The sequence below is a fragment of the Sus scrofa genome, chromosome 1, assembly GCF_000003025.6.
Source record: "Sus scrofa isolate TJ Tabasco breed Duroc chromosome 1, Sscrofa11.1, whole genome shotgun sequence".
Taxonomy (NCBI): Eukaryota; Metazoa; Chordata; class Mammalia; order Artiodactyla; family Suidae; genus Sus; species Sus scrofa.
In genome coordinates, this window is record NC_010443.5 from 72,695,305 (window position 1) to 72,708,953 (window position 13,649).

Below are 13,649 nucleotides of genomic sequence, written 5' to 3' on the forward strand. Positions count from 1 at the left end.
AGAACACTCAAAAACAGACCCCAACACACCACCCACCACATGTCGTGTTGTAAGCTGTGCTCATCCTAGTGGGGCATGGGTAACAGGAGGAGGCCAAGGTCAGGTTCTGCATGGTCAGGTGGGCAGAAAAGACAGGGGAAAAGCTACCTACAGAGGAAGTCCCGGGTGGCTCTGCTACCGTCAAGAGCCTTGTCAAGGGTGGGGCAAGAAGACCGATGGGCCCTCATGGCCTTTCTGCAGAACACTCCCCTTCCCAACAGATTATCATCAAGGTCAAGCGGGGAGGTGCTGGGTCTGTGGCCCCATCCTAGGTTCAGGACTCTAGGTGCAAAAGCTCCTACTGAAGGAGGTGCTTCTTCTCTGGATGATTCCCAGCCCGACTAGCTTTTGTTTTCCACCTGCCACAGTCATTCTTCCACCATGAACACTGAAAGGAAACCTGGCTGAAGAGAAACATGTGTCCTGTTTTAAGTGGGGTGTTGCTGAAAGATATGACTGAACTTTGTTCACAAGGAATGGTGCTCTCTGAACTCTGCTCAGAGGATCCTGAGAAGAGATCTGATGACAGAGTGACCCAAGCCCCAGCCCCTCAGGGAAAGCGGCATTGCCCTCTAAGTGAGGAAGCAGCCTTTGAAGTAGCTTGAGGCCCCTGTTGATAAGAACTCTGAACTCTGCACCGGAACCAGATGGGTTGTTTCTGCTCTTTACTTCTCAGGGAAAATGCTGTATTTTTTTTTAATTTTAATTTTAATTGTCTTTTTAGGGCTGCACCCGAGGCATATGGAGGTTCCCAGGGTAGGGGTCGAATCGGAGCTATAGTCGCTGGCCTACGCTATAGCTACAGCCACAGCAACACCAGATCCTTAACTCACTGAGCAAGGCCAGGGATCAAACCTGCATCCTCAAGGATGCTAGTCATATTCGTTTCCACTGAGCCACATCGGGAATTCCAAAAAGCTATATATTAAAATAAACTTTATTAAGATAATTTATGTATTAAAAATTGTACCTGTTTTAAATGTACACTTTGATGTTCTGAAATATATATACACATGTATAACCATTACCAAAACCAAGAAATAGAACAGTGTCATTACCCCCACAAAGTTCCTTTGTGCCTCTTCCCAGTCATACCTACACAGTCCCCACCTGCCTCAGGCAACCACTGATCTTTCTATGATTATATATTGAATTTGCATTGTCTACAATGTCATGTAAATGGAAACATTCAGTTCCTTTTGAGTCTGATTTCTTCCAGGTAGCATAATGCTTACGAGATTCATCTGTGTCCTTACATGTTTCAGAAGGTCTGTCCTTTTTATTCCTGAGTACCATTCTGTTGTATGGGTGTACCACAATTTATCCATTCTCCAGCTGATGGATATTTAAGTTGTCTTCAATTTGGGGAGTTCCCCTTGTGGCTCAGTGGATTACGAATCCAGCTAGTCTCCATGAGAATGCAGGTTTGATCCCTGGCCCTGCTCGGTGAATTAAGGATCCTGTGTTGCTGTTGCTGTGAGCTATGATGTAGGTTGCAGAGGAGGCTTGCAGATCTGATCCAGTATTGCTGTGGCTATGGTATAGGCTGGTAGCTGCAGGACCGATTCAACCCCTAGCCTGGGAACTTAGATATGCCAAAACTGCAGCCCTAAAAAGCAAAAAAACAAACAAAACTTTTCTCTAGTTTTGATTATTATGAATGAAGCTGCTCTGAACATTCATGTACAAATAAAAGTCTGTAATTCTAGTAAGTTCAACAGACAGAGAAGCTTGGCAGGTAACAAACTGTCTCCTCCTCTGAGGGGAGGAGGAGTGAAGTAGTTGATGAAGGCCAAGTTAAGAAGAGCAGAGCAACTGGTTCTGTCAAAAGCAGCTATGGCCAAAAATGGAAGGAAAAAACAAACAAACAAACAAAAAACCCTGTGCTGAGCAGAGGACTGCTGAACAGACACCTTTCAACTGCAAGGGAAAAATGGATTGCCACATCACTGGCAGATCCGAATAATACATACACTTGTTTTCTTTGGACTTGGGCTAGAATTAAGCCAATAAGACTCAAAACTTATTTCTGGCTGCTTGAGGATATGTTTGAAGGCCTGTTCAGGGAGCAGAGACAAAAAGCTCCATCTCCAGAGTTAGACTACTGGCTGTGGATAAGGAACCTTGACAAATGGCCATAAAAATGCTACCTTATCTTAAGGGCCATCTCTGATGAAAACCTATGTAAATCACTTATCAAGTGTCTAGTGCATGAGGAATTATCATGTTTAAAAATCATGTAATACTTTTGACTCATAGTAAAAGTCCAATTATATTCCTTAAGAAATTGGAAATTTTAAAGTTTTTTTTCTTAAATCACACTGAATTCTTCCTATTTTATATAACCATTGAAAAATTAAATTATTAGTCAAAATCTGGTTAGATTTTAGAGGCATATTAACTCAGTCACAGAAGCTCCAAGTAGCTTCTAATTCCAGAGTTCCCAGTAGATGCTCCTCAAGCCAGAAGAATCACCTCTGAAGTTTGTAGGTAAATCTGATTCAGGAGCACGTCCTCAGGAGCAGATTCTGGGGATCTGGGCTGTCTCTGGCTCCAGCGTGCCCACTGCACCTCCACTGAAAGGGGTCCCTGGAGGAAGCAAGGGTTGGCAGCTGAGGATCCTGACTTTATTGCACCAACACACACACACAGAGTTAAGTCTTTTTTGCTGGGGAGCTTTGCTTTCCTCATTTCTGCTGTGGGGTGACAGCTCCTCACATGGCTGTCGCAGAATTACATTATGTAACAGTGCCAGGGCTGTCTCAATGAGTGCTTGTCGATCCTGTTAATTCCATGCTTAGTCTTACAGTCTTTCCTATTTCCCAACTAATTCAAACTCCACGGGCTGCGTTATAGCTCAAATGAAAATGGAGCTGCTTTAAAGAGTGACTCAGGAACCTCCCTGTAAACAGTTAATATTGTAAAAACTGCCGTGAATGTTCTCCTTCCAGGAAAGGTGAGGCTCAAGCTAGCTTCTGGGTTTTAGGTGGAAGAGGGAGTTCTTAAGTTATTGTTAGCCACACGTGTGGGCTCGTGACCGGGAAGACGCTTCCCTCTGCCAGGAGCCGGGCGGGGCTCTGGCTTGCGCTCCCTCCCTCCCGCAGACGGACCTCCTAACCTCCCCGCCGGCCTGCCCCCCCTCCCCGAACCTCCCCCCCCCCCAGCCTTCTACCCGCTCCCGGCGCGCCGCGGCGCCCATTGGCGGATTGGCTTTCATTGATTTGTTCTGTGTGCCCGCCTGGCATCCAGCGCGGGCACCTGGTGCCAGCCGTTTTGCCCCAGGCCATAGGGCAGGCGCAGGTTCTTTCTCTCCCACTTCCCGGCGCCAAGGAGAGTCCTCGCAGGCTGCCGGGGCCACTTCCTGTGGGTGGGTCGGCCCCTGGGTCTCCCGGCGGTGCGCTGGGAGAACTTAGCAGGGTGGTGAGGTACCGACCCTCCGCCGAAGTCGGCGTGGGAGAGCTTCGCGCGCTTGCACGCGCCGGGGCGAATCAGCGGGAACCTGCGAAGGCGGTCGCCCTGCACCTTCGCCCTCCCTCCCGCAGGTGTTTCCCATTTGGCACTCCCGCGGGCAAGAGCCTCTGGGATGAGCTCCACAGCGGCGGGCTGTGTTCAGTCGGAACCAGCGGGTATTTGAATGCCCACGTGCTTCTCCCATTGGAGGAGTCAGCCGGCCCGCCAAGAATCTCGGGCTTGGCTAAGGGCGGGTCCGCGTGCTCATTTTCTTACGGTTTTTCACTTGCAGTCACATTGAAGCCAGGTAGCGTCTTTCTATACTGGAGGAGAAGACTTTTTCCTCGTCCTCCTTCCCACCTACAAAAAGAAAGCGGTTATTTGGGGGGAAATTCCGCCTTAAGATACTTTAGTATGTATACTGCTGCCTTGTAGTCACTCAGAGCTGTTTCGAAGATGCATGGAGGAAGGAGGTTAAAAAAACAAAGCACTTCGAGTTCTTTGCCTGAGTGATTATTTGGACTTCCGAATTTTCTTTTATAATTTTCTTTCTCTAGTTAATGTTACTCTCAGTAGCACCAAACATGGATGGTGTCTGAGAAAAATTCAAAAGGTAAAATCAGAGTTTATTTTGCTGCAATGAATGTCAAAACCAAACTCGTTTTCAGTTAGAAGCTCTGGCTTATTATTTTGGCTTGTAGCTCCATAACGTACTTACTACGAAAAGGGAAAAAAACTGGATTCTCACATTGTCCCTCTCCCATCCCCTTTTATTTTTCAGTCCAGAGCACAACCACCAGAAGAGAACAAAAGGAAGCCAGTTTTGGGGAAATTTGGCACTCTGTTCACAGCAGGAAGGAGAAGGAACACCAGAAACGGGTTCGAGAATCCCATCAGCCCAAATGCCAAATCAGTCTCTCCCAAAGATGTGACCTCTTCCAAACTCCTGGAGAGAGAGACTGAGAAAAGCAGGCAATCAAAGCAAACGGACGTGTGCGAGGAGGGCTCCCCCCTGAAGAAGCCCCAGGAACCAGAGTGTGAACGCCCCGAGGGCTGCGTCCAGCCAGCCCCCGACGCCGAGCGGTCACCTTGCCCGGGCAGCCGTGCAGTGGCAGCGGCTGTGCAGCAGGACCATAAAAGTGATTCACCGCAATTACAACCTCTGGACTCAGAGGAAGAGACTTTCCCAGATGCCACCACTGCTGCCAAGCAGTTGCATTCCTCCCTAGCGAACTCCTCCAGGCAAGAGAACGCTGAGTCGCTCGCCCGCAGTCCGGGGGAGGACGCTTCACCTGGCTCTGGCGGGCAGGAGCCGACCCAAGAAGCGAGGGACGTGCCGGGCTCGCCCACCGGGGAGGGGCCGGCTGACGGGGCCCCCAGCCTGTGTGCCCAGGGGTGCACTCCGGAGTCCCAAGACGCGCCGAGCCAGCCCCTCGAGGACGCATCGGCTCCGCCGGGCGACCCTCCTGCCGAGGGCGCGGAGAACCGGGCAGTCTCCGAGCCTCCGCGACACTCTCGACCCCGCGAGCGCGCCCACCCTGCCAAAGTGTTGACTCTAGACATCTACTTGAGTAAGACTGAGGTGGCGCAGGTGGAAGAGCCGGTCGTGATCACCCCCGGGGCAGAAGATTGCGACGACATGGAGAAGAGATCGAGCGGCCGCAGGTCGGGGAGGCGGAGGAGGTCGCAGAAATCCACTGACTCCCCGGGCGCTGACTCTCCGCTGCCTGAATGCGCGGCCCGGGACGACGCGGTCTTCGACTACGAGGTGGCGCCAAAGGCAGCCGCCGAGAACGGCTCTGCGGAAAAGAAAGTGAAATCTCCGCGGGCGGCCCCCGACGGGGGCGTAGCCTCTGCCGCCTGCCTAGAGTCCAAGCCCAGCCCCGGCCCCAAAGGGCAGCTCCGAGGGGAGTCGGAGAGGAGCAAACAGCCGCCTCCAGCCTCGTCCCCCACTAAGAGGAAAGGCAGGAGCCGCGTCCCCGAGGCCGTGCCCACATCGCCTGCCGGAGGCCCGCGGGCTCCGGCCAAGGACTCCCCTCCCAAGAGGACGCCGGATCCTGGCCCCAGCCCGGCAGCCAAAGAGAGCGGGGAGGAGGCAGCCCGGGTCATCCCCCGCGAGCTTACGGTCAAGAGCAGCTCACTGTTGCCAGAGATCAAGCCTGAGCACAAGAGGGGGCCGCTCCCCAACCATTTCGATGGCCGGGGAGAGGGAAGTCGAAGCAAAGAGCTGGGCAGATCGGCCGGAGTTTCTGAAGCCGAAGGCTTGAAGCACAGGAATCCTTTCGGTGCCGGCAGGTCGACGGTAACCACTAAAGTGACCCTGTAAGTAACTGCGGAATTGGGCCGGCCGAGCCCTGGTGGTCGCAGACTTGCTGGGAGGTCGCTCTAAGGAGCTCAGGGTCTTTGCATCTGTGGTGGAATTGTCTGTGCACTTGAGTTTTCGCTTCAGAGTTGAAATTAAGGTAAAGAAGGTCTAATTAACGTGTTAAAAAGAAGATCCATTCGGGATCCTAGTCCTATTCATATAAAACTTTTTAAAAAGTGAGGTATCTCTTGAAGTTCAGTGTTTAGCTAGTTGTATTCTTTATTTAAATTCTACACCAGCATTCCTGGGTGGGACATTGTGAAAACACAAATGCAGTGAAATGTGAAAACAGGGAACAGACATTTGAAAACAGGGAACAGACATTAATATGGATGTACATTATTATGCCCAGTAGCTTTGACATGTGTAAGTTTAAGAGACTTCACAGAACCTTTTAAGATCTTAGTGCATTATTGGCCTAAAACGTAAGGGAAAAAAAATCTCTAATACAAGTATCTTGGTCGCTTCTTCCCCTTTATAAAGATAGGGATTTTGCTGATATTTTTGCCCCCAGATTAAATCTAATAGTAATTTTCAGTTATCAAAGTGTGTTTTTACTGGGAGACTATTTGATAAATGACACATTAGTGGGATCAAGCTCAATAGAAGACTGACTACTTGCCGTTTGTTGATTTTTCAAATATTGAGTGCCATGTCTGTGCATGGTATTGTGCTAGGAACCATGGGAAAAAAAAACCACAACTGTGATTCAGTATATATTGCCTTTGAAAAGTTTATGGCACAGCCTGGCATCCAACATGCTGACAAATGAAATAGCTATATGACGTGATAATCCGATTAAACTGCCAAATGGATGTTACCATTCCTAAAGCTGAGGGTGTGCAAAGGAGGGAGAAATCACTTAGTTTTTTGGAGGAAATGGGATTGTGCCTTGGTGGTATGATTTGTATAGGTAGGCAGGACTGGGAAAGCACTCTTTAAGAGGCTTAAGATCCTCCACCTCCCACATGCCCCCCCCCCCATCTCCCAGTCAGCGCATGTGTTTTTCCTGCAGTCACATATTTATTAAAAGAGTTGAGGTTTTTCACAGTATTGTCATTCTTAAACTGAATGGATTCATTCTCTTTGAATTCTTGGTGAAGTAGGCTTTAGAGTAGGAGGTGTGCTTGGTAAACACTGGAGAGGAAAACTGCTTAATGAATAACTTGGGTTACCTCACCTGCTACCAACCTGGAGACCTTTGATAAGAGTCAGCTATTTATTCTGTAAGAGCAGCGTGGGAGAAACAACCAACAGGGGAGTGAGTGATGCCCATTATTTGTAGAATGCAGGTGTGACTGAACTTTCAGACCTCCTAAGTGTGAGCCTTAGAGAATGTTACTATGTACCTGATTAAGGATGCTTCTCCTGTCTTCCAATCAGAATGTACCAGTGGAAAAGCCAGAAGTGTTACACTGTTAAGGGATAAGGTAGACAAACCAGGCAGATCTTAAAATTAAAGGCTTTGCATGCTGTTTCCTGTGATAGAACTAAACTAAATGGTTTTTTTCTAAGTACTGATTATTTTCTACCCAAAGTTTTCTTTGCCATATGGTCAGTTTAATTTTGTTTCACACAGGGTCTTAAACTTGGTGAATGGGAAGACTATTGGGTTGGAAAATTGATCATTCTTTCTAGTCCTTTGACCTATTTCTGTTTGACAGATGGATTTTTTTCAGATTGTTTAGTTTTTTCCTCTGATTATATTTCAAGTAGGGACGTTACTCAGGTTATTTCTAAAACCAATTAGAATCTGAGATTTTAGAGTTAAAGTCATTTTATAGGCCCTGAAAAATAACCACTATGAAATAGCATGCTCCTTGATGCTGATAGAAAAGTTAGGTTTTCAATTCTCTATGAAGTTTTGAATGTTGAGATTCTTAAAGTGGTGTGTTTAGAATAAGGAGTATTTCCCTCTCATATTATAGCCATGGTTTCTTAGACTCCAGATTCTTTTCCCCACTGACATTATAATGAAGGCATTACAACATGAATTACAAAAGCCTTCCTTTTAATCAGTTTGAACCAGGTTAATTGTAGTGACTCTTGGTAGCAGAAATTAATAGCACAGAAAGTTCGGTTGTAAAATGTGTTTTGATCTTGGTGTAAATCTTTAATATGCAGATGTGTGTGTGTCCTGTTCTTAACTGTAGCTTGTTGGCTAACCCGGAGCATTTTCCATTTACATCGTAAGATATACTTTGATGTTTGACGGTTCCTAAAGCTGTTTAGTGAGAATGTTTAAAATGAATATTCCCTGCTCTGTGAACATCTTTCATTAACTGATAGCATTTGTTAGTTCTATTTCTTTTTTGTCCTTTTTTTTTTTTTTTAGGGCCACACCAGGAACATATGGAAGTTTCCAGGCATCTGAGCTACATCCTACGCCACAGAATCTGAGCTGTGTCTGCAACCTACACCACAGCTCAAGGCAACGCCGGATCCCCGACCCAACTGAACGAGGCCAGGGATCGAACCCGAACCCTCATGGATGCTAGTCGGATTCATTTCTGCTGTGCCACAACGGGAACTCCTAAATTCGATATTTCTAATCATCTCATTGGTTATAGAATTTAACCTTTAAGGAAGTGCTTATAAGTTAATTTTGCTTTTAAATTTAAGATGGTGCCCACCATGAGGGAGTCTAGATATCATGAGATATTAGGGAAAGCAAGCCTGGGAAAAATTCATGAGAATATTTCAAATTTAGTATTTAAATAAAACTTTAAAAGATGGGCGTTCTCTTGTGGTGCATGGGGTTAAGGATTTAGCCTTGTCACTGCAGTGGCTTGGGTCCCTGCTGTGGCGCAGGTTCAATCCCTGCTGGGGAATTTCCATATACCACGGGCAGGGCCAAAAAAGAAAATGTAAAAAATGAAAATCCAATTCCTAATGCTGTGTTTGGGAAGGACTTCTCAAGTCTTCTCATTTTATCCAGAAGGATAAGATGTCTTCATCCAAAGCCTGTTCCTTCCAAAGGCTCCTGGGGCCCAGCCTTCTTGAAGGCCAGTGAGTCCATGCAGGAGACAGCATGAGATTTTAATGCTTTTAATGATTCTCCACTTTGAGGTGGTCTCTAAAGCGTGATTATCTTATAGATCTCATGATAATTTATTGACTCCTTGGATCATAAAGGAGGAGAAACTGGAGGAGGTCATGGAGGGGGGTCTAGTCTGATCTGATCTGGGGAAGCCACATTGTGGAGTACTGGTACCTGAAACCAGAACACCTGCCTTCTGTCACTTAACTAGCTGTGTGACTTCAAGGGAATTACTTACCTTATCTAGACCTCAATTTCCTCACTTTAAAAGAGAATGTATAAAACTGTGTATCAGGCAAGCCATAGAAAGTGCTTGGCAATCCGTGAGAGTTAGTGGGTATTACCTCTTGTATTTTATAAACCACTAAACCAATGATTTAGATATTTTCATTTTTAGCTTTGCAGTCTCTTCTTCTCAGAGAGCATTTTTATATAAAAGTAATGCATAAAACATAAGTAGGAGTGATTCTGGTTGAAAGGAGGTTGGCTGACCAAAGCCCTGTTCCCCCCAGCTGCTTCTATTCCTCAACTACAGCCGTTGGAGAGAACAAAGATGTGTGTGTGGTGTGTGTGTGTGTGTGTGTGTGTGAGAACCAGCTCTGTTCTAAACTATCTAGTTTTTTGTCTGTTTTTATAGGTAGAGAAGGTAGGGTCCAGAGAGTTAAAGTAACTTGACCAAGTTCACACAGATAACTTAGTGTAAGAGGCAGGAAAGACCAGAGCCAGAGGACTGCCCTCCCTCCCACCAAAGAAAACAATGTGTACATTAAAAGACTTATAATTTCCATTAGGAGGTAATTATACACAAGAAAGATGAAAAAGATGGGAGACTCTCTTTGCCCAAAAAGTGGTGGCAAAACCAACAATTGAGTAATTGATAAGTAAAATTCTAGTACATATATATGATAGACTTTTATGCTACACTAAAGACTTTTCAAATAAATTTTTAGTAACTTGTAAAATGGTAGTATGTTAAACACATCGTTAAGTAACCTTTCTTAAGATACCAAAGTATGAGCAGAATAATCTCAATTCTATTGAAAATATTTCACTATGCATACAAAGCGATGGGAAGCATACTAAAATGTTGACAGGGATATACTTTGGTAGGATTATGAGTGATTTTTCATTTTTATATTTTCCAAATAGTCTATATTGAACACACATTATCAGATAAAAATTTTATGGGGGTAGGATGAAGGGAATAAAACACCCAAAGAGTTGAATAATATTTTTTATAACCTAGCTTTTTGATATAATGTGAAAGTTATGATGAAATAAAAAATACACAGTTGATCTTTGAGGAAGTCATTTATGTATTTAAAGTTTGGGAGCACATTAAGTATTTAAAATTGTTCTAATGTTCTTCAGGCCCCAAGTTGTCTTGCGATTCTAGTTAAGTGCTCAGTAAACGTGTTAACCTCTCCCCTCTAGACTTTCTTAGCTATATCGTATTCTCATCCCTCCTGCAAAACATCCACGGAAAATACTTGGTAGTATGTTTAGAATTGTTAAAAAAAATACGTTTTTTCTTTTTTTGTCTAGGGCGGCACCCACGGCATATGGAAGTTCCCAGGCTAGGGGGTAGAATCAGAGCTTCAGCTGCAGGCCTACACCACAGCCACAGCAACATGGGATCCTCAACCCACTGAGCGAGGCCAGGGATCAAACCTGTGTGTCCTTGTGGGTACTAGTCAGGTTCATTATCACTGAGCCACAATAGGAACTCCTAAAAATAATTTTTAAAATGTTACCTATCAGAAAGACATTGGCTTTTCACAGTTTTGTAATAAATTGGTATGTTCACTTTGAAGCCTAGGTCAGTAATTTCATCTTACTGCTTTATTCTTACAGACCTGCCAAGCCTAAACATGTGGAACTAAACTTTAAAACCCCAAAGAATCTTGACAGTTTGGGAAATGAGCATAATCCATTTAGCCAGCCAGTTCACAAGGGAAACACTGCCACCAAAATCTCCTTATTTGAAAACAAGCGCGCAAACAGTAGCCCAAAGCACACTGACCTTCGAGGCCCAAGGAACCTTCCTGCCTCCTCTAATAAAACGTTTGTTGGGAGGGCGAAGCTGAATTTAGCCAAAAAAGCCAAGGAGATGGAGCAACCTGAAAAGAAAGTGATGCCAAATAGTAACCAGAACGGTGTGCTGGGAAAGGAAACCTCTGCAGAAACCAAAGTTACTCTCCCTGAAGAAGAGACTCCGGGTTCTCAGCTTAAGGCAGATGTGCAGACAGATGCCAGCTGCCCTTCTGAACCCGTGGTTACTGCTCTGATTCCCATCAAGGACACCGAGCTCTTAGAGGAAAACTCAGAGGCTGCCAATAGCAAAAGACTTGAACTTGAAAATATGACTGATGCCGCACAAGACATCCCCGCCGTTCTTGATACCAAAGATTCACCTCCAGCAGCCATACCAAAGCCACAGGATGGGTTTTCTGACTCACAGCCCCCAGCTGAGTCACCTAATAGGCTTTCTCCTTCTCTGACTGCCTGCATTCCTGTGGATGATCCTAAAGGCACATGCACTCAAGCTCCTGTAAGCAGTTTTCCGTGCACTGATCTAAAAGTGTCAGAAAACCAAAGTGGATGTCCTCTGGCTGTGTCTCATCAGGACAGTGAGAAAATGCCTCCCTCCAAACTTGCAGGAGAAGGAGAGGAAGAAACAAGCGCTGCTTTTTCCCCAGAGCACAGCCCAGAAGCTGTGGGCAGTGAGTGTCCATCCAAGGTCCTCGTCCAGGTCAGGTCCTTCATGCTCCCCGTGGAGAGCACTGAGGATGTCCGCTCCCAGATCATCCCAGATAGCTCTGAAGTGAGAGAAGCACAGTTGCCAAGCTGTCACAATAATGAACTTGAAGTGGTTTCCGTTGCAAGTTGTGCTCCCCAGAAAGAGGAAGTACAGGGCAAGAAGAGCACATCACCCAAACACATTGATGCCAAAGAGGAACACGTAGCAGAATCTGGCCCACAAGTCATGCTGCCCGAATCAGAAAAACCTCTGCCCAGCCAGGCTCAAAGTCAGGGCAATGGAAAACCCCTGGAGGCTGAATCCAACCCCACCCACTGCCCTGGCGACCAAAATCATTTAGAAACCCCCCAAAGACCTGATCAAAGTATCGTGAATGGCCAGGACAGTCCTGCCAGTCTTTTGAACATTTCTGCTGGGAGCGATGATAGTGTATTTGATTCTTCTTCTGATATGGAAAAATTCACTGAGATTATTAAAAAAATGGACAGCACTGTTTGTGTGCCCCAGAAGAAAAAGAAGCCTAGGATGCCAAACTCCCCTGCCCCTCACTTCGCCATGCCTCCTATTCACGAGGACAATTTAGAAAAAGTGTTTGATCCCAACGTGTTTACCTTTGGTTTGGGGAAGAGAAAGGAAGGCCAGCCTGAAATGTCACCGGCTTTACAATTGATGCAGAATTTTGACACAAAATCCAAACTGAGGCCCAAACGTACGTCCGCCGAACAGAGTATCCTCTTCAAATCCCTGCAAACTCACGCTAATGGGAAAGATGAGCTTCTGGTGGCCCCAGAAGCAAATGACAAAGAGAACAGGGATATCAGCAACAGTGGAATCAAGAGATCGAGGCTGGAGAAAAGTGCCCTTTTCTCAAGCATGTTATCTTCTTTACCACAAGACAAAATCTTTTCTCCCTCTGTGACATCAGTCAGTACCATGACCACATCTTTCAGCACGTCTCACAGCACTTCTCTTGCTCAGCCTTCCGTGTTAGAGCCGGTGGTTGAGGGTGCCCCACCCTGTGGTTCAGAGAAAGATCAACCAAGTCTTGCACCCAGCAGCGTCAAGGTCTTCAGTTTCAACTCATCAAATACGTCTCATTCGGGATTGAAAAGTCTGAGCTCCATGGAAAAGTACGTGCAGAAAGAGGAAACCAAAAAAGATCTGGATTCGAGAAGCCACCTACCCTTGCCAGAAACTAAATGTTCTGAATTGTCAAAACTGAAGAACAGCGATGATACGGAAAAGTCAAATCATACTGAAAGCATTCTTAAATCGAACTTGCCAAGCTATGGAAACAGTGACACAGACTTCGCGGGTCTTTTCAAATCCAGCCGGTTTGACCCAAGCATTTCTTTTTCTGGACTGTCCTTATCAGATACAACAGTAAGTAGCAACACAGTCTCGCGTATTTGGGGTATTTTATTGTCAGAGGAGAAGGGGACAGAGGAGGAGCAATTCGTGTTATTTGTTTAAGAATGGTATTGCTCACCTATGACAGTTTTTTATGCATTCATAACATTTGAAAACCTACTATGTACAAGGGACTGTCAGGGTCCAAGAAAAAAAGGTACTAAGATTCTGTTCTTAAGGCATGTGTAGTCTAGCAGGAAAAATAAGCTACAAATATTTTAAGAGACTTTTGAATTTAAATGCATTATGAAAAGTGTAGGTAAGTTACATGAGAGCTCAGAGACAGACAAGATGTTTTTTCTCCCTAATTCTGTGTGAAAATGCTCAATGCTATATCTAGAATTTTGAAGTTTTGAGGAGCAGCTTCTTTTTATCGAGAAAAGCCCCTGCCAAAGAATCTTATTCCTGACCCTTTCTCTTATACTTTGAGTTAGTTCCTCTTACTTCTCATAAGTAGCAGTAACTGTTTGTTCCATCTGGTTGAGAAAGTATTTTCTCTTTGGAATTAGTCTTCATTTGGGAATTTTTTTTTTTTCCTGCAAAGCTGTTGGAGAGTGAAGAATTTGGTTTACACTGGCATGTTC

General features: G+C 45.5%; 1 protein-coding gene across 3 annotated transcripts in view; it reads left to right on the forward strand.

The window, feature by feature from the left end:
- Window positions 1-13,649, forward strand: part of CRYBG1 (crystallin beta-gamma domain containing 1) — a 210,696-nt gene that overhangs the window by 142,447 nt on the left and 54,600 nt on the right. For 2 of the 3 annotated variants that reach the window (XM_021090505.1, XM_021090512.1), the window contains 2 exons: window positions 4,271-5,811; window positions 10,749-13,038. In XM_021090505.1, coding sequence (XP_020946164.1) covers window positions 4,271-5,811; window positions 10,749-13,038 — 3,831 coding nt within the window. Of the gene's footprint in view, window positions 1-3,794; window positions 4,103-4,270; window positions 5,812-10,748; window positions 13,039-13,649 lie in introns of those variants that run through there. The other variant, XM_003121329.6, reaches the window with a different exon arrangement.